The 20,906-nt window shown below is 45.9% G+C and overlaps 1 protein-coding gene across 1 annotated transcript in view; it reads left to right on the forward strand.

Annotated features, from left to right (window-relative positions):
• The first annotated feature begins 5,996 nt into the window (after positions 1-5,996).
• ZNF185 (zinc finger protein 185 with LIM domain) overlaps positions 5,997-20,906 on the forward strand; it is a 33,104-nt gene continuing 18,194 nt past the window's right edge. Inside the window, exons 1-13 of the mRNA XM_059824557.1 lie at positions 5,997-6,021; positions 8,574-8,712; positions 9,308-9,367; positions 11,270-11,308; positions 11,937-12,011; positions 12,841-12,915; positions 13,580-13,660; positions 14,672-14,755; positions 15,965-16,003; positions 16,628-16,711; positions 18,342-18,416; positions 19,082-19,159; positions 19,606-19,674. Of these exons, the coding sequence (XP_059680540.1) occupies positions 5,997-6,021; positions 8,574-8,712; positions 9,308-9,367; positions 11,270-11,308; positions 11,937-12,011; positions 12,841-12,915; positions 13,580-13,660; positions 14,672-14,755; positions 15,965-16,003; positions 16,628-16,711; positions 18,342-18,416; positions 19,082-19,159; positions 19,606-19,674 (923 nt within the window). The remainder of the gene's footprint in view (positions 6,022-8,573; positions 8,713-9,307; positions 9,368-11,269; positions 11,309-11,936; positions 12,012-12,840; positions 12,916-13,579; positions 13,661-14,671; positions 14,756-15,964; positions 16,004-16,627; positions 16,712-18,341; positions 18,417-19,081; positions 19,160-19,605; positions 19,675-20,906) is intronic.

Consider the following 20,906-nt stretch of genomic DNA (forward strand, 5'->3'; position numbering starts at 1 on the left):
TCAGGAGAGGTCTGTAAGAAGGTGCAGGAGGAACTGAATTCTGTCCCTCGTGATACCTAGAAATTTTCCCTAGGCTTTGTATTTGACAGGTAGGTCATGGGTGGACATACCCGTGTCTTAAGCAGTGCCTGTAGCAATGCCCAGCTGTCCCTGCTGAGGAAGGAGTCACTCCAACAGGCAGGTTTAGATACCATGGTCAGTCTGGTTTGGTTTTTTTATCGCTTCTTCGATGTCTCTCTAGCAGGTCATGCTCACAAGTTCATGTCGGTCCTGTCTCTCTCAGGTAAAAGACCTACTGTCGTACGCCACAGCTTCCTGTAAGCCCAAGTGCCAGGGCTCTGTCCATATGGAAATCGGTATATAACTGGGAAGAAATATAGCGCCTGCACTGGCTTTGGTTCAGCAAGGAGTCGGGGCACGGCAGGAGCACAGACCTGAACTGGGTACCTGGGAAGTCCCGTGGTACAGGTGCAGCCTCAAGCTACTCAGCTGCAAAGGAAATAAACGGACATCTGTCTGCAGCCAGATGCAACTCCTTACTTTCTGTGACTGTTTTCAGAGGGGGATCACCTCTCGGAGCTGGTGTTTTGCAAGCCAATCTCGTATTTATTTCAGGATCCCAGGGCACTTTGCAAACATTAAGCCTGAGGCAGCTCCGTAACGTTGTCCAGGGAAAGTGTGTTAAGGGAATCATCCTTCAAAGTGCAGCCAATTTGGAGTAAACTGGGCAATGCTTAACGGTGCAACAGAGCCTGCAATAACTGTATGGATCAGGAAGTGAAGAAGGATTATTGCTCATTTACATAACGATGGCACCCAAGGGTGCCAATTAGGATCACGGGCCTATTGCATTGGTGGTGTGCAGACACTTAATAGGAGGCAGTTGGCTCTGAAGGGCTCCCGCTGGACTTCTGAAGGAAAACCTTCTGTATAAATAGGGATGGAACAGGGATTTCTATTCAAATGGATTTTTTTTGTCTCGGATTTTATATTTGTAGTGAATGTTTGGGAGAAAATATATATTCCTGAACAGCTCTGTTTGGTATCTAAAAGAGAGTGACTTGGTGACTTACTGTATGTCCTTTTATAATAGAGATGTTCCTAGTCACACAGCAGAAGCATTTTGTATTAGGTAATGAATAAACAGAGGATAAAAAGGTGTGTCCAGCCCAGCAGAGCTTATTTTCTAACTATAAGGCAAGAGTGAAGGGATGGATCTAGTCTGAGGCAGAAGAGGTTTTGGTCTACATGAGAGGTGGAGATCTTCACATTTTGTAAGCACGGTGAGGAGAGTTTGCTGCTGTGTGTTTGGAAACAGGTGATTACAGAGATGGGGAAGTCAGTGTGGATAGGGTTTATAAAAATAAAAGAGGAAATGGGTTTCCACAGTGGTGGAGAGATGGAGAGAAGACTGTGGGACAATGAAGGACGGAGATGGTTGCGGGCTGTGTGGGGGACAGGAGTGGGAAAGGTTATGAACTCCTCAGCTGTGCCTGCTTGTCTTTCATCCAGTGCCTCAAAATCTGAGACCTGCTTGTTGGTGAATGGAGATAAGGATCGAAGAGGTTTTCAGGGGACAGCCACCTCTGCATACTAGTAAAAGAGGAAGTGAGTTGTTTGCTGTCCTGCTCCTCTCCTGTGCTACATGCATTTCTGTGGTGCTACAGGTCTGGAAGTTCCTGTGCATGCAGAGTGCTCTGTCAGCAATAGGATGCTGTAGACATGGGGACTTGGAGTGCCCAAAATACAGAGGGATCCATTGCCATGTTTCCTGTCCTGAAGCATCGTTTTTGGGCCATGGCGAGTCATCTGACCTGCATTCTTCCCTTTTATCTCCCATTTTGCCACAAGTGCCCCATGCTGGACTAATGTTTGAGTTGTGTTGGCAAGAGGAGGCCAGGGAACAGCATGCCTCTGGCATCTTGCATAGAGGAAAGGGTTTCTTCTGGGGCTTTTCTGAGAATCTGTCCTGAAAAAATACCTGCAGTGGTGTATAGCTGGAGACTGCTCACAGCAAGCTCCAGAGATTCACAGATATCCGTCAGTACTGCCGGAAGAGAGGTTTTTCTTTGCTCCTAAACTCATGGGCCATGCTCCCAGCTTCTAAATGACTCTCACAAGGTGGAATGCTGCTTTTGGATCCTAAAACCTCCAGAAATGCCTGAGGCTTAACCCATTGGGAGAAAAAGCATTTGTCTTATCTAAAGTCTGGAGGTACTCAGAGCTGAGGAATTGCAGGCCATGGGAAGTTTTCTGAGTATGAGTGTTTTGGTAAGGAAGCTTTCGGAAGTGCTCTATGTTGGCTTGTCACAACCTTTTGTGGGAATAATGGTAGGCAAGTGTTAACAGCTGAAGACACCGCCTCCAAACCTAGAACTGAGGTCTTTGTGAATCTGCAGTGCCGTAAATCTCAAAAATTTGAATATAAAGGCAAAAATGCTTTGAAACATGTTTTGAGGTCCTGTAGCACATGTTGAAGCCTAAACTCAAATTTTGCTGAAGAGGGGAAGCTGTTTCAATTTCTAAGCCATCCTTGGAGCAGTGGGAAGCACTTTCTTTCCCAGGAGTGTTGTATCAGTGCTCTAGAGCCAGACACCCTCTTGCTAATCCTCTCTGGCCCCATAAATCCTGTGCTTCTTTCTGCACAGCAGTATAGTCTGAGCAGATGGACTGGGATGTGGTCCCATTGCAAGCCTGTTGCAGCCCGATAAGCTACGTCTACTGTTTCTTAATCTAACCACCAACTGCTGGAATATCAAAACATGGACAAATACAGTTACGAGGAAGATGCGAGAATTTTTCCTGATAGTAGTTTGTGATCTGTCTTTCTTTGGTTTGGGTTAATGGGTCCCATGTATCTCTCTTGTTCTTGTTTCTTCATCACAGCTACTATATTGATATCTGTAGATATCTGTTTATCTGCCAGGTACCACTGCCAGCTAGCCTTAAAACAAGAAAATGAGCTTTTTGTTTCTCATCCGAGAAATGCTGGGTTATTCTAACTGCAGGTTTCATGGTATAACCTGGCTTGATTTGTCTTTTAATGTTCTAGTCACTGAGCAGGCACTAAGCACACATAAGATCAGCCCAAAACTTTACCAAGCCCAGTATCCTATGTCCAACAGGAGCCTACAGCAGGTGATTAAAAAATATGGGCAAGAAATAGGTACCTGAATTGCTTTTTTCTTGCTGAACCCACTCAGCTTCTGGTGATCTTGTTTAGGCTGTATTGCCTTGATCCTCAGGTGAAAGGCAAAAATAGCCACTCGATAGCCTTCATTAATGAAAGAGAGAAAATGATGTTATAAGGAAGCAAAGAGCTGACTCCTCTCCATCTCTCACAGAAGGTCCTTTGCACCCCTCTGCACTTCTCACAGATTTGCTGAAAGCTTCATTCTGGACTCCTTTGCTATGGTGTGGGCCAGAAGGACAGCCAGCTGTAACGCCTAGCAGTTTCTGCCAGTCGAGCCGCAGAAACATCCCGGTGGGTCACGCCATGCAGGTACACCATCCAGCGCTGCAGCTGGCCTGACCTGGAGCGGTCAGGCTGCTGCTGCCACCGACTGATTCATAGCTGGAAAAAGCAGGCTGGCAGAAAACTTCTGCCAGTTCCCCAAAGCCAAGCCCAGTGAGCACCACCGACATGTTCCAACGCCTGTTTGTCAAGCTAGAAATATCAGTGGAGTATGACAGTGTTTGCTGTGGTCCCTCCCAGGATGATGTGGGCTGGGAAGAGGGAAGGCAGCGCCAGAGGAAAAGGCTTGGCCAACGTGTAGTTTCTGGCATGTTTTTGTACACATGCTGAGTGCCACCCTTCGTGGCTTCCCTTCCTTTTGGGTGTATTTGTTAGGGGAGTTGTGTGAGTAAGAAGCGAAGTTTCTGTTTAAGCAATAAATGGAGACATCGCTTCTCGGAGGGCTGGCGCACAATGCCTGCGGTACGTGCCAGACGGAGCTGCAGTGCGTGATCGGGAGCGGAGTTCAGTCCTGCACCTCTGTGAGCTCCATCCCTTGCTCCAGCCCTTCCTGAGAATTTTTCCTGAGAATCATGCTCCTAAACCTCTGCTTATTCCTCTAAAAGTTCTGTGTTGGGGGGCTAATCACCTCTCAATTACACTGCTAAATAGGTAACAGCTCTCCAGCTTCCAAATACCTCCATTATGTGACAGCATGTAGCCTATACCTACTTCTGCCCCTTATTTGCCCTGGATCAGGGCCGTATCAAACTTTGGGATAGTTCTTTTCCACTGCTTCTCATCCTCTACCTGCTTCAGCTTTATTTTGTCCTGGAATAGGAAAGAATTTAATAAGTAAAAGAGAGCACTGAACGCACTTCTGAATTGCAGTTAGCCAGGTAGCTGTGGTCTGAATCTGCCTCGCTCAGATACTGTAGGTAATGAAGCCACACGGCTTCTATGTGCAGGTCCAAGATGATGTGGTTTCTTTTTAACTCAAAGTTGCCAGATTACAGGTCTGTCAGCTGTGCTCCTGCAAACTGCAGCCATGTCTCCCACCTTTAGTATAAAGATACCCAAGTATTTAGAGGCTTTCCATGAATATCTAAGACAATGCTGCAGTTTTCTCTTTAAATAGCAGGGTCAATTCAATTTTCGTGGGAAGGGGGATCCGGGAAGGATAAGGAAAGAGGTGGGCTGTGTGCTCATGGTTAAAACTGAATTAATGTTTGGGAGTGTTTGCGAAAGGGAGAGGGAGCCTTGGGGTAATAGCAGAGGGCTTGTTCACAATTTCAGTGCAAACTGGATGAGGAGTGGATATGCAGCAGGTAGATCTTCGGCTGAGACAAGCCTAAGGAGTAGACTTTGCCAAGAAGCGATGCTATGAGATCAGCGCTCAGCATTCCTTATGGGCGTGTGGCTTCACAGCAATATTGCAGGGACAAGCCCACCAGCAGATAATAACAACCTAATTTTAGATTCACAGACTCCCAAACAGGGTTGGGCGTTTTTATTAATGAATAGCATAGTCACTTAAGAATCCAGGTTCAGCAGATAGTTTTGGCAAGGAAAGAATGGAGGGTTGTAAAAGGTGGAAGTTGCCCTTGATATTCTCCTCTGAAACAAGGGCTCATCCCACAGCTTATATGAAAAACTTTAGAGAGTGAAAAAAGGAAAAGAAACATTTCTGATAAACATGCAATCACATGCTGGATTAACGTGGGTTCTACTAATCTCAAAACAGTGGGTCCATTTTGAGGGGTTTTGCTTTCTTTTGTTTGTTTACAAATTAAAAAGAAAAATAATTGTCTTGGCAGAATCTGAAACAACCAATTTTTTTTCCTGACTTCTAGTTTGTGGTTGTTTTTGATTCAACTACAGCGCTAAACAGTGGTCTGTAAATTCCTAATCTCGGCTCGTCTCCGAGGCTGTACACCCAGGAGTTTCTCCTTGCTGCTTTACTGTGGTCATTTGAAGGGGGGGCCCAGAACTAACTCTGGCTTCTGAGATAGGTAGTAAGATGTTCTCTCTGCTGTATCTTGGTGGAATAACAGATATCTCTGCCAACTGAAATTTGTCAAGAGCCCTTGTGTTATACTCCCACTTGACAAAAATACCAAGGTTCACCCAAGCAGCTTCAGTTGCTCTGAGTTCTGTAGACTCCAGAAGGTCTGTCCCACCTGCGTGGCTCTGGGCACTTCTGCTAAGGTCTCCTCTACCACTTTCCTCCCAGACCTGGAAGTACTCATCTGTCGTGGCCAATCTGAAGACTTATTGGAGTGGAGAACATACCCATTTGATTTTTCCTATCCTTCATGCTGAAGGTACATGGCATGGGGAGAAATCACAACTCTCGTATATATGCCACAGTCTCCCCATCCTCCAGGCTCCGTGGCTGTGACACTGTTGTGATGCTCTCCCTTCCACATAACTTCAAAGTTTTTTATATCAGAACTACTAATCTGCATTTCCCCTTTTTCATTTCTTCCAGGGGCTTGTTGTTTTCAAACAGTAACTGAAGGGGAAGGTGCTTCTGAGAACCATGATGTCCCTGGGTGTCAGTAAAGGTAATTCCTTTCCCCATCCCAAGCTCCTGGGGATCTGTCCACTGTCACAGCTTTCCTTTGCCTTCTTTGCTCAGTTGTATCTGCTGTAACGTCTCTGCTCAACTTCCCCAGTGCAGTGTGCCCAAGAGGACACCTCTTCCTGGTCTGGGACCTGCTCCAACCTGCAGCTCTAAAATTACATGCATTTGGCTATAATTTCAGTATCCATGAAGGTATACAGAGCTGGAGAGCTTATAGCCTGGCTGATGTTTTGAGATGAGCGAAAGGCTAATAAACTACCATATTATTCTCTTTCCAAGGCCCTCCTTAAAATTTTGTCTTTGAAATGTCTACTGAAAGTATAGCAGCAATTAGCAGCCAGTGCAGCAGCTGACCAGGATGGCTTCCCTGTATCTCTGTCTACCCACACCCTCTTGTTGTCTCTTCTAGAGATAAAAACCAAAAGTCTGTGGCCTGGAGACCACCCTTCTGCAGTGCGCAATATCCATACAGTAATGAGAAGACTGCCTTTATTATTAATAATGTCATCTTATCAAAGGAGTGTGAAAAAATCACTCTGGGGCTACAAGTTGCTCTGAGTTGTCCCAGGAATACATCCAAGCTGTAGAATTCTGTGGCAGACTCTGAGATTTAATTTTTAAGCAACAGATACTCACAGGACCTTTAGGTGTGAATAGATGGGATGATGCTTCCAAATCCATAGGTAACCTGGAACAGTAATCTGGAGAAGAGTGGAAATGCCTTATTCATTTCCATTAGGCAATAGACTTAATTTTCAATGTCAGTGCTAAGAAAAGCTGCCCTTCCTTTTCCAGGTGCTCCCCATGGGGAGTGTTACTGCTGGTCCCTAATCTGCACCCTGACGTAGATGTGGCCCTGCATAACCGTGCCTTTTAACTGCTACTGCTAATTCCACATGAGGAAGAACATTCTCTTCATTGCTATAGCTGTGTTTTCCTTAGAGACAATTCAATATAACTAGCTGTTTAAAAAAAAAAAATAAAATCCTACCCCTGCTACACAACATATACTTGAAGCACATGACCGTGTGTCAGAGATTAATCAATTTACTGCGTGTCAGCTGCTCAGGGATAACTATTTCTGGGCAGCCTTCTAGTCCACCACAAGCACAAGATACAGAGAATTAGCTGACCCTCCTTTCCTGGTAGCTAAATTGAATAATTTCATGTTCGCCATAGTCTAAGAGTGTGCAGGCAGGCAGTTTCCTTGGCTTAGATTATAAGAAGTTATAAAGCTGCAGTAACTTGTTGGTGTCTCTAAACCCCTGAGCTGTATTGGTCCAAGTGTGACGAGGAGGGCAGGCTTGATGTTTTCAGCCTTCACCAGTCATTTCCAAAATAGCAAAAGATGGAAGATAGTCAGAAATACATAGAAAAGATTTCCTTATCTGGTCTTCATCTTACAATTTCCCCATGGCTATTTTCCTCAGAAGAAAATGCTGGATGGGGAATTTCCCAGTTAAAATGCTTTTTTTTAATAATACCCAGCTGCAATCAATTTGGTCTAGCAGGACTTTGGCACTCAAGGATGACGGAAGCCCTTCACATCAGTCATCTGCACATTTCCTTCCCCTGTGAGAGACTGTTCCCCCTTCCCCAGCCTCCCATCTCCTTCCCTGCCTGCTCCCAATATTTTTGGCTTTAATATTCCTCCCCGTTAATCTGTGCTTTTTTCACCCAATCTTTTTCCCACTGGGAGGACTTAGCAACTCCTAATCCATGACCTTCTGCAATTTCCTGCAGTTTAATTTTATGTTTTAATTGCCATTGCTGACTTTCTCAACCAGAGAATGTAGTTGTGGTTCATTGCCTGAACAGAGACAAGGAGCGGAATGGGGATGGTGGCAGAGTTGCTGTTGGACAGCAAAAAAGAGACCATACAGGACAGGACATTTCCAGATTTGGTCCAGAACTACACTGTTAGGGAGACATGGTTTGCAAATAAGTTTTTGAAACTGAACTTTGTAATGGAAATGCAGAAATGAGGAACCAAAGGACGTGTCTCCTCCAACTCTGACAGGCCACCAGAGAAAGCTGATAGCTGGGTGTTTGTATTTGATGGCTTACCTTTAACCCCCAACTCTTGGCTCAGCTTCATGCTCCAGACGTTATCATCCTCTCCCACAAACCAAAAAAGCCTTATGCTAGTGCTGATGTGATGGGAAACGCCAGAGGAAACTCACTGCTTCGTAAATATGTGATTAGACCACCCACTGAATGTCTGGTCTTCCTGAGAGAAAATTACTCATTAATGTTAAACAGTCCTCTGAAAGAAGAGAAAAAACTGTATGAATCTCTGTAGAGGAGGTGATGCATCAGGGTAAATTGATCCTGAAGTTTGGATGACATCTTGTTGCCATCTGTTGTCAGAAGTGGCAAAAGACTCATTCAGTGTTTGAATCTCTGACTGAAGGGAGATCCATGCTCCCTGTCATTTGAGATTTACCCCGGCTCACCTGCTGACACTGTGAATTCTTGCCCCTTCTCAGCAACCCTTCTCCTCTCCCCTTCCTTTCCCTCTGCCTCTCCTAGGACATGTCATTCCATCCACTGATGAAGACCGCAGGAGGATCATTAAGCAGATGAAGGTTCGCACCACCCTGAAAGGAGATAAGAGCTGGATCCACCACCATAACTCAGACTCTGAGGATGAGAAGAAGAGCAGCCCACTGTAAGTGTGGCCACTGAGGAATGCTCCTCTTCTCCCTTCCCTTTCCTTCATCGGCCTCCCATGAGTGCTCTGTTCTCCAGCCTGCAGAAGCAGCCCATGTGGTGCTAGGATGTTTTGGGGTCCCCATGATGCCAGGAAATGACACTGCCAAAGGGAAGCGGTGCTCCTGTTTAATTTTGATAAATGCAGGCTGGGGAGAAGCTCTGAGAAATGGCCTTTCCTGGGGGCTGGGAATCCAGCAGCATAGTCAGATTTGAAGTCTCAGGAGAACTCTGAAGTTTTTTTTTATAAGCCAGATTGTATTTCACCATCTCTGGAGTGACAGACAAAGGGGCAGACCTTGATGAGAGGGAATTTAAGTGATAAAACAGCCAGGTCTGCATCTCCCCCTGCAGCTCGCAGGGCTGTGTCACACAGCCACCTGTGTACCAGGGAACAGCACAATCTGCAGCAGCTTCTCTTTAATTAGAAACAAAACCAAGCCCAAATTGGTGGTCTTTTAGCAACTCTCTCTGAAAACATCACTGCCATGTTCAGCAAGGCAGCTCAGCAAGATGAGAAGTTAAATATGTCATTGTGTTTTCTCTTTACTCAGGTCTGGACAGGCCAGTGGAGGATCCCCAACCTCAGCACCTATTACTCACCAGAGTGACAGGTAATTTTGGGGACCCATCCTGTTGCTTCCCTTCTGTATTATCTCTTGGGGTCAGTGCATGCTTTCACTGGTTCTTCACAAGTGTCTGCTCTTTCCTTACCTCCTCATACCCACTCACTGCTGTGACTGTGTTGAAAAATACAGTCCTTGAGGAGAGCCGATATTGTTCAATGTAATGTCTTACAAACTGTCACCTTGTAGAGAGCATGGCTTATCTCCTGCAAAGTCCAGATGGATGAATGGATGGATTGATGTCTTTAATGCAGATGAACGAATGCCTTCAAGCTCATGATCCCACAAGATTACTGGTGCACATCAGCTCCTGTGCTAGTGTAACAACTGTATGCTCTAAGCCTGGGGGTTCCTCAGAGCAAGTGAAGCCCTGTGTGGGAGCTGAATTTACTTCAGGGCCAGAGCACGAGGGCTCTTCAGGAACCCAGGAGCTTGTAGGACTAGTGTCCTAAAATATGAAACTGTTGGAAAGGGCTTAGTCATATGTGAGAGCTCTTTGCTAGCTGCAGTGCGCTGCTGGGAGAGCATTGCCCTCTCCCATGAGCAGTTTCCTGCTTCCTCTCCCTTTTTCTGTGCCAGCTCTTGTTACTTCTTGTTGCAATTAGACAGGATGGTTTCCCTGCCGTGCCCTACCTCTTTCTTGCCTCCCTCTGCAGCATAGTGCTTTATCAGGCACAGGATCAGTAAAGACAGGGACATTTGTGACTTTGGAAATGTGACATCTGAAGGGACATCTTCACACAAATGTGTGAGGGCCTGAAGTTGACAGAAGGTGAGTGACAGGGAGTCCAGGACACTCAGGATCTGTTTATACTTCAAAGTGAGGACAGGCATTCATATGCCAGGCTGGAAAACTTCTCAGCTTCCCTGCAGCTCTCACTCAAAGCTAGGTACTCAGGGAACAGCTAGGCAATGGGGCTGAGATGTGCTACACCCTGCTAGTGCCTGCTCTGAGGACACTGCAGAAACAAGAGCTTGGGGCTGTGCTCAGCATTCATTGTCCTCCAGCTCATCCCATCCAGAGAGCTCCAGAGCTAGGCTAAGCCTGCAGTGAGTTTGCATTTCTATGTCTGTGAAGGCAACCGGATAAATCTGAGCTTGGCAACCACCTCAAGCACGTGGTGATGGGCAGCATAAATCTGCCTTCCTGCTAAGCTCTGACCTGATGGCTGACCCTGCTTGGAGCAGGAGGTTAGACTGGAGACCTGATGAGCTTTCTTACTGAATTATCTAGTGGTCGTAAGGGCACTTGGACAGACAGAAAAAGAGGGGGTGGTATCTGGGCGGGAGTGAAGGGAGCCTGTCTGAGCTCATTTGATGGGAACCAGGTCCTTGAGGCTCATCCTGGTCCCCACTTTGCTCTCAGGAAGATGTTTCCAAGACAGCTTGAAGCAGGTTCCAGGGATGCTTCCTCCTGCACTAGTGCAAGGGGCCAGATCCCCACCTGATGGTATCCCTTTCCTTTCCCTCTAGGGGAGCTATGCCGCAATGCCTTCCTGAGAATGGGCCCTCGGAGAAGTTAGTGTGAAGATGATGTTTTCCTGTGATAAAACAACCAGGATCTCTACTCCGTCTAATTTCCCCCCTCTATGCTATCAATCTGCGGACTTAATTTTGACCCAGAAAACAGTCAGCATGGTTAATTTTAATTGGCTAACTCAAAAATTCACTTTTCTTATAGAAGTCTTCTACAGAGCTTATTCTGATGATTATTCATTTTTAAAGAATCCTTCCAAGGTTAATTTTGGTGCAGCAGCTGAGGTACCACTCAAGGCCCATTTAGCTAGATTTTTGGCTTGACAGCCATCTGGACATTTCCCTTTAATACTGGTGCTGCTGCTGTTGTTTTTCCCCATGTTTTTAATTCACTAATGTCTGTTCTTTGCACAGGTCTTCTGCCTCCAAACCTCAATCCGGTTACCTCATCAGGTTGGTATAGAGTGGCATATATTTGGGCTGCAGGAGAAGAACAACTAGATCAGGAGCAACAAGCATGAAAAATATTACTCTCTCTTGGGTTCTCCTATTAGTTAGGAAAATTACAATGCTCAGGGAGTACCTTGGTGAAGAGATAGTCCTGAGTATTTTGTTTAACAAGTAGTTTGATGGTGATGTTAACAGAAAATCAGATCTCCTCTGTATGATACAGTGATCACACATGGAAGGATTATCGTGATAGGAAAATGTTCCACCATCCTTGTGATCAGCACATCACCAGTGATGGGGCTTGTGTGCTTCGGCTTCCTCTGACACACGGGCAGTTGCCCACAGAGACTCTGATGCCACCATAATCCTAAACAGGTTGGCAAGCCCTGTGATATTATTATTACACTGAAGCCTGTGTGCGAGCTGATTTTACCGTGTTGTCTAATGCCAGGGAGTAGGAAGATGGGACTTTTCTCAGGATGACTCTCCCAAGGAAGGACCTTCCTGAGCCAGCACCTTCCTCCCGACAGGACACGCGGACACTGTTAGGCCAAAGAGTGGCTGCAGGTCTCTTAATTTTAGTTCCAAACTCTGTCCTGCAAAAAATAAAACATGTCTCTCTTCTCCCCAGAGGGGTGTTCACAAGAACCATCGATAAGACCTCTTCCATGCCGGATTCTTCATCTTCTAATGCCACACAAAAAAGGTATGTGTGTGTCTTCGTCTTCTTCATGAAAATGAGCTTTTAAATATTGTATATATTTCTAGTCATCCTGTTACTTTGGCCAGTGCTTGTGGGCTTCTACTGAGCTCCACTAAATCCCTACTAAATGCTGGAAGATGTGACTGTTCATTTAGGAGATCCATTCAGCAGACATGGGAAAAACAAGGCATCAAACTCCGTATTTTCCTCACCAGAGCATGGGATGGCAGTTGGCTGTGAAAGTACTCACTGGTTTAGGTGTAATTTGGCAAATAGTTTTGAGTGGGGGACAAATCACAAGGAATCCTTGCAAAGCTGTGACACTTCATTTTGATGTTTTTAATGTGGGTTGGTAGTTGTTGTTTTTTTTTTTGAAACCTGTTTTGTGATAGGCACTTACATTTAATTCTAGTAAGTAAGGTGTAAGCATGGCTCTGATCTAAGCAGATGTTTTGTTGCACCTCAAGCGAAACCTTTTGAAACCCTATTTTCCCCCCTGTTTTGATTCGTGCCACAAGGTGTCTTCTTCCTTCTCACTGGCTGATCCTGGGATGGAGTGGCACTGTCCCACAAAAGGGTACGCCTATACCGGCTCTGACAACTCACATTGGCACTGAGGAAGCGAAGTAGACCTCAAATCCTAGTCCAAGGCTGTGAAAAGAAGGCAAATGCTGCCCTTCAATTAAATGGCACTCCCTGAATTCAGGGATCTTTTAGGATCACCCTGTTTTACCCCATCATGTGGAGCATGAGCTCACCTGGGGAAAGAGGGTGGTGAAGGGTGAGAGCTCAGGAGGGTCATGTTAACAGATGTTATTTGTGCCCTCTGCAGCACTGCCACGAAGGGACGCAGCCTGTGCCGTTCTTCCTCTGGCTACAGGATGACCACTGAGGATTACAAGAAACTGTGAGTGTGCAAAGGGCAGCCGCACTTTCTGACTGTGCACAGGCTCAGCAGCACCTGAGCCTCAGTGATGAAGCCACCTGCACGTGGATGCCTGGCCAGGCATGGCTTCACCAGCTGAGCACTGCAGAGCTTTTCGCTGGAAATTGAAGCAGTTCTTGGTGCCACCTCCAGGCCTGTGTGGGCCATAAGGCGTTCCTTGAACTGGTAATGGCCTTTGTATGGAGTGAATTTTATCACTTAGTAGTAATTAAGGCAGAAACCAGAGGATGCAGCCTGGGGACTTGGTTTGCAGCATTGCTGGCCTTTCTGAAACCAGGAGAAAGGAGGGGCCTCGTGGAAGAACAGCACTGCTGACATTTCCTACACAGCTTTTCATGTCAAAGACTGTGGCTCTGATCTGAAATGCAGCTGAGCATTTATCATGAACCAGCCTCTAGGCTCAACCCCTATACTAAGAAAACAAAATCCTATGGGGACATGCGTACCCCAATGTGCATGAAAAATACAAGTGTCTTCCACGCTTGTGTGCAACACTTCTAGGGTCTGAACCCGTTTCCACATGCACTGCCCTTGGATTTACCTTGGGTTTTGCTTGTGCTGCCTCTGCAACAGTCTACAGAGGCAATTCCCTTACCCTGGCTCTCCCCTTCCCTTTATATTTCAGAGCTCCATATAATGTCAAGCAAAAATCAGTGGACTTGGATGAGGAGGATGTGCCTTTTACTCCAGATGAACATAAAAAGAGGTATGCCCTCCAGGTAACCACCTTTTTCTTGCAGGGGCAGTGGCAAGTGGACTTACTTTAACTGCTCATTACTAGGAAGGTCAGTTCGATGATGATTACAGCTGAGCTATTAGGGCTGATTGCAATAAAATAATAATAAGCAGATATTTCTACATAGAGCGCATCTATGCCCACAGGCAACTGTGCTCCCAACAAAATATAATTAAAAGCCTGACATGATTCAGCCTGACAGCATACCCCAATTAATTTGGCAGCTGGAAATGGGTTGTGGAATCCATCAGCTGCGTAGTGTATATGTGAAAAGATAGAGACGTACAAATAGCCTGGCGGTAAAAGGAGGACCCCACCTCCCACAGCCTACGTGTGTGCCTTTGAGTCTGGACCACGTGGGGACTTGCATCTAAGTTCAGATCCAGGCAGGTCTGTCATTCTCATAGCAGGAGTAGAATGTGTTTTGTCTGTGCGGTAGATCTGCACCTGATGCAGCCAGAGTCCTTGTTGCTTTCAGTTGAGTTTCTGACGAGCCTTTTCCTCAGATACAAGACTTTTACAAATGAAAACTTGGTAATTTGCCCACTGGGGACGAACGAATAAAAGTCCTTTCAGAGATCTGCACTTCTCCCTTGGTACATCCAGTGGTACTAATGTCTGTATAGACACACGCAGTCCATGTAGCATGACAGCCACAAAGCCTTTTCTTTTGTCCCGTGGTATGCAATATTGCAACCGATCTTGAAAAGGGGAACTCCCTCTGCCCTCCTGGAAGAGGAAGTTTGGGGTTTTTTTGCCTGATGCTTTACATCCATGTGAAAGTGCTGTGGCCCAGCATGAATGATACTAAAGAAAAAGATAAGACATTGTTATTCCTCTTAGCTCTGGCTGGATTTCAGCTCCCCAGAGCATGGGAGCTCTGTCAGGGTTAGCACAAGCCTCCACTGGGTTGTTAACCTATTGCCTCTTCAAGACTACACCTAGAAGCCACTAACAGCGTGAGCATTCCCTCCATTCCAGGACAGAGGCGGCCAACAGTGTCCTGAGACGCACTGCCAGCAGAGAACGTGCTTATGTCCTCTCGGCGGCCAAGAAGAGCAACGGGTGAGTCCTCAGCGTGCAACTGTGGGGCAGGAGACAGGGAAGAGGCTGTTGAAGGTGGTCTCACATGGGATGGTGGCCTGACCCAAGACTGTCTGAAGGAGGTGGGTACTTTTCCAGTGAGTGGAGAAGATGTAGCTGCTGTCCCTCTAGAAGTGCTAAGGATATCTGCAGGTTTCTGCAGTATTAGGGAAATCCTCCAGGAGTCTTGGGAAGTCTTCCTTACTGAGAGGGGTGAAATTTCAGGAAGAGAAAAACCATGATAGTCCCTAATTCCCTGGGGCCCTCAATCAAGACTTCAATTTTCAGACTCAGTTCTTAGTACTACTCACTCCAGTTTTGTTGCATGTTAGGCGGAAAATCAGAACAAATAGAAACTGCATCTAATATGGATCAGCTTTTTGTGACAAAGTTTGCCTTTACATTGTGTTTGAACAATAGCTAGATTTACAAGATCTTGATCTTGGTTGCAGTTTCAAAATAGTTCTGTGGGGAAAATCCCCACAGAACAGATTGGATAGTAATGTGTGGATGTGTAACAGGAATGTGAAGGATGTGTGGGAGCTACTGATGTCCAAAGCTCTGTTGTCCATCTCTTTCCTGGGAGGGGAAAAAAAAGCAGATTTCCAAGGTCTCTGATCTCCCAGGAGCCACGATAGTGACTTTTTTGCAGCTCGCTTTCACTATGAATCCTTTTCCTTTTGACATAACTCAGGGTGACACAGTGAGGCACCAGGAGGTTGCTAGTGTGGGAGGAAGCAGGGAGGGGATGCGCCAGCAGCACTCAACTGTGCCCAGAATAAGAGAAATGCTTGGACAGGGTTTGTAAGGATGTTAAGGGTGTTTGCACTGGCTACTAGTTCCTCTGGTGCACTGAGTATCATGTGGTATGGAGGGGAGGCAGGTTTGTATGCAGGAAGAAAAACAACTATCAGGAAGGTATAAAATTAAAAAGACCCTTTGGGGAAGGTTCTTTACTTCACATGTTATAACTAGCTGCTCTTCCTATTTTTATTTCCTCTGCTCTGTAATTTGTCCAGGTTTAGTACGCCCAGTCACTGTCAGCTCTGCCCAAATAGTGTTACTTGACCCCTTAAACGCCTTGCACCATATGGGTCAATTACGGGTCAGAGGATCTGTGGGAGGTGCCCCTGCCCAAGGTGTGTCTTTACCTACAAACTTCTAACTGTTGTCTTTGTGCTTCCTTTACAGCAGCCCAACGCAAGAATTTCCTCCCTTGTTCGCCAAGAGGTAGGTCACTGACCCTCTGGAAGTGCTGCTGGGGTTGTGCAACTGTGCACTGTATCTGGGCTGCTCTTAAATGCTGAGCTAGGAGATCCCCAGGTGTTTCAAAGCAGAGGAGGGACACTTCCCTTAAAAAGGATGCTCTGGGTTGAATCACGCTGGCTTTTGAGAGCCCACAGTGTTGTAAACACTGAGAATACAGTACTGATGATAATGGGCAACCTGAAACAAGGAGAGACTCGTTCACTGCCTTTCTTCTTCCAGGGAAGGCTGGTTCCAACTAGCAGGGTGAATACTCTTCAGACATTTAACTTCTAAAGCATTCGGTGCGATAGGGAAATGATGCCTAGGGTGCCCTCTGGGATTTAAACATTCAGCTGATGCTGTCACAGTCGCTTTACAAATAACAAAATGCAACTGATTTGGGCTGAAGATCTCACTTCATTCAGCCAGGTGAGATGCTCACCAGTAGTGGAGCACAGGCAGCATGAGGAGCAGGAAAAATCTGCCTCAAAGGGAAACAGAGGGAAAACATAGCTTAAGGGAAAACAAGAATTAAGTGCCTCAATTAGCTAGCAGTGGGGGATAGGAAACAGTGTGATATTTGTCTCTCTTTTTGCCTTTTGAAAGAATTGAGATAGAAGAAGAGGAAGGACAGCAGAGGAGGAGTCCAACTGTGGCTGGTTCATGCAGGTTTACACTAGATGACAACAGGTATTTACCTCATCCTGGAGTAATGTGTTGACTGATTTGCCATCTTTGCAGGTAACTGCATTTATCTGCAAGGCAGCAGCTATCTGAACACAACTAGAGATGAATGTTTTTCAAAAGAGATTTCTCAGAAAATCCTGATTGCCCTTTTCTTGCAAAAAGAGAAAGTTCCCAAATGAAAAATGAGGTCAGCAAACCTGGTGAAACAAATGGGCAGGCATGGGGACAGGGCCAGAGTGTCATAAAGTACCCAACTGACAGCCCTGGCGGGTGACAAACTGTGTTTAACTACAGGCCAACTCTAAAGTGAGTTGTATGGTGTAAACCTGCCACTGAGCCCCTCTCCTGATCACACTCCGCAGCCCAATCACTCCTGTCTTCACAAGGTGCTCATATGCCACAGGAATGAGCCTGGCGGCACTTCTGGAAAGACAACTCACAGGAGGAGTCAGAGCAGGTTTAGATGAGCTCACCTACCCATCAAGCAGCCATCAGATAGTAATGATTTTCTTTTACTAGTGAACTTGGCTGTGTGAACTGACCCCATCACCTAGACATGAAATACTCGATATCTCATTATTTCCAGTCCCCTGAGCCAGCTCTCTGCTTTTGTTAGACTTTAGATTTAATTATTCTACCGTGATAGCAACAGATAGGTGTGACCGGAGAGGTTTGAGAGGTTCATTATCTTTAAATTGATCTTTGCTTTGATGGGAAATGTTAGCCTCGTTGCAAGCCCCCAGCCCCTCTCACAGGCTACTGTGAAGCCCAGGTATAGGCAGAGCCGTACGGAGCCGTGGCAGACAGGCTGGAGCGCTCTTGACGTGGTATATGAGATGTGGGGACAGGCTGTCTCTGGTGTATAGGGGCAGCAGTGACGCCCTCCCCTAGTCCACACTGGTCAGGAACAGCTGGCATGTGGAGTGGGGCTGACTGGGACCAGTATGCAGAAATGTTTGCCCTAGGAGGGAGAGTCCTTCTCTGTTTTCAAGTAGATTCATTTAATTTGGGATTTGGCTCTCTATTCCTGCTCTGAGGGGTGGCTTGATGCCAGGCAGCAGCATTATTAGCTTCTCTGCCACTCTGGTCCTTAGTGGGGCCAGCAGGGAGTCCAATAAATGAAGCCTTTCAGCCCAAAATGCTTTCTTTTCAGGATGAAGGAGCTGCCTCATGAATTTTGGTAGCAATTTTGTGCCATTGTGGTGCAGAATTGAGGCAGGGCTGGGAAGCAGTTACCTTCCTTTCCTCACTTATTACACACGTGCGCATAGTGAAATAAATTTTGTGAATGCACTGAGCTTTAATCTATACATTTGGGGAAGTTGGTTTTTAGGGCAAACTCAAACATTGGGGATAGAAACGGCTCCAGCTGTGTTAAATAGGAAAAGCCAGTTTCTAAAGACCAAGTATTTCTGCAGAAAGGCAGCTACTACTCACACCACTGCAACAGTGCATAGGGACAGCTGCCTGCGTGAGTCCTTGCATGGCAGGGTTTGGCCTTGCTGCCCAGGAAGCAGGCACAAGAGCTGTGCACCAGAAAGCAGGATGTGTCCCCCCACAGGAGAAGGCACCTAAAAAATCTTCTGTCTTTAATGCTTTGTTACTTGTTTGTTGTTTGGGTTTTTTTTGTCAGTACTAATGGGCTAAGAAAAACCTCTGCTGGGTCTTCCTGGAGTGAGCCAAAGACAACAGCAGTGTCTCCCTCCAGGTAAGTTTTATAGCACAGCCAGGATGTCTTGGACATCTTTGGCAGCTCTATCAGCCCGCATGCAGCTGTAGGTCAGAGACTTCTATGGGCACCCCTCTGGGAGGTGAAAAGAAGCAAATTTGTCAGCTTTGTACAGGGGAAACTTTTCTTAGATGCAGGCAGCTGTTTTAAAAAGGTTTTATGTCTGAAATCCATGTTATGACCTGCAAGGATCAACATCCTGATAGAAGTGCTCAAAAACTGAAAGGAAAAAAGCTAAACACATTGAACTCTTTCTTGCCAAATATGTGTAGTGGAATAATTTTCAGTTGCTTTCAACTTTGTCTGTTTGATTGAATTCATGACTGTGGTATAAAAAAAAATGTTGAAATGGTTTTCCACAGCACTGCAAACAGCACTCTGATTACTGACCTTGTTCTGTTATTTTTATTCTTTGTGTATCGTTGGCAGAAGGTAGATATTTCTGGCAGTATCAGTGTTCTGAATTTAAAAATTGCTTCTGATAAGACGACTTTGTTAGTGAATGTATTGAAAACAGTGATGTTTGTTTTCTATTTTATTTCTTCGCAGAAAGGAACGCTTGAATGCAGGAAAATTTTGGCCAGCTGCAGTGGGGAGCTGGTTTGTTCAGGAATGACAGCTTTTTTCTTTGCCTTCTCTTGCAGCACTGAAACGGGCAATAAGAGCCAAACAACCACATCCTCAAGTGAAACTTCAGAGAGAATCTCCACTTCTGAAATCAGGTAGGTCTGTTGGCCCTGCACCATCCTAAAGCTCCACTAAGGATAGCTAAGAGCATGTCGCACTGTAGACTTTGGCTCTGCTTGGTGGTATTTTCCCAGATACACATGATTGTTCTGGACACAGTGCAGTCATGGAACAATAAATACTATAGCATAGGGAATCTAAGAAAGCAGCACTTTACAAAAGCGTTAGCAATCTGGGAGAAAATATACCCAGATGGAAGCTGTGGGCCTCCCACAGCTTGAACGTTACTCAGTTCTTTCTGATGAGAATATGAGCCCAAAACTGCAGACCTTTGTCTCCTAAACTGATCAGGCTGTCATTTTAATCCAATCCCTGCACTGTACGTAGCGCACTTCAACAAGCACCTTGCCATACAGTTCCTATGGCTCACGTTGTGTCCCATCATCTCCCTACCTAATTGTTCTTGCTGTTTTCCTTGCAGAAATGGTGAAAACAGACAGGCCCCTAATGGGAAGTCCTCATCAGAAACTGTGTCACAGCATGGGGATAGGTAAGAAGTTGAGAAAGGCTGATCTGTGCTGCTTGACATAAGGCATAACCTTGCTTTTTGCTCAGAAATAGTATATACCTGCTAGTGGTCTCAAACAGATGGGATCTCTCATGGTCCTGGGCTGCACTCCAAGAGCATCATCTGCTGGCTAGGCTGCAACTCGTCAGTTTTCTCTGCTCTTGCTTCACCTCCCTCAAGGATTCTCCTCTCTGGCTCAGTCCCTAAAGAGTCTGCTTCATGCTTTTTGGTTTTTTACCACTCCAGTTGCCCTCCCACTGTCGTTGCCTGGGGAGCTTCTTCCACCTACAAGGGATGTGTTGAACCTCAGTTGCTGGTGCCTCCTGCTAACCGTGGTTCTGGTCCTCTGCACCCTGTAGGAAGTCTGAAGGGGTGGCTGAAAAATGGGAAAGTGTAAAAAGCTCTGCTGTATGGAGGAAAACCTAAGAAAGAAGGAACTGATTGGGAACCTAAAGGCACGGGTACAGGTGCTGGACACATTAAGGGGCAGAGTTCTGACACTGTGTAGTTGCACAGATGAGACAGGGAAGCTTCTGGCCCTCCTTGTATGCTTATGTCCAGTAGTCTTCATCCTCTGGACTGTACACAGGAGCATTTCAGATTTTTAAAATATATCCCATATTAGCAGGGCTCTTTTTGTTCTCAGTGTTACCACTCTGGATTTTTGGCTGTGTCTAGACTGAAGTAGGTGAAGTTGTACATGTGCCCTCACCTTTCGCTCTGTTGTGCATAAGCAGCTGTAGAAGGCTTGGATTCACCAAATGAGTGTCTGTAGCATATACGGTTAATTGCAACTCACTCTCCACATCCATCAGCGAAGATAAAGCTAGAAATGTTGCCAAACCAATATCTCAGGCTGAAGCAAAGTCTAGAGTGCTTGAGAAAAGGTAGAGGCTGGACTATTGTCATGGTCATTCAACTGAGGCCCATAAATATATCCTTGTATGTCATTGCAGGGACAGCCTGATTACAATGCACTCATTGTACTTGGGGTCATTTGGGTCATGTAGCTGCTCCTAATTGTGAGTCAGTCTTCCAGAGAAATTAGAGGATGCCTCATTACTTAAACCATCTAAAACTGGAGAGAGAGTAATTAGTAGGGAAGGAAGGAGACAGACGCACAGCTTGACAGATCTGGGGGAGTGAAAGATGGGTGTAGGATCCAGCTGGTGGACCTGTAGGAAAGCCTTTCTGGCCCATGAGCAGAGAGAGAA

The sequence above is a fragment of the Gavia stellata genome, chromosome 14 (genome assembly GCF_030936135.1).
Source record: "Gavia stellata isolate bGavSte3 chromosome 14, bGavSte3.hap2, whole genome shotgun sequence".
Taxonomy (NCBI): Eukaryota; Metazoa; Chordata; class Aves; order Gaviiformes; family Gaviidae; genus Gavia; species Gavia stellata.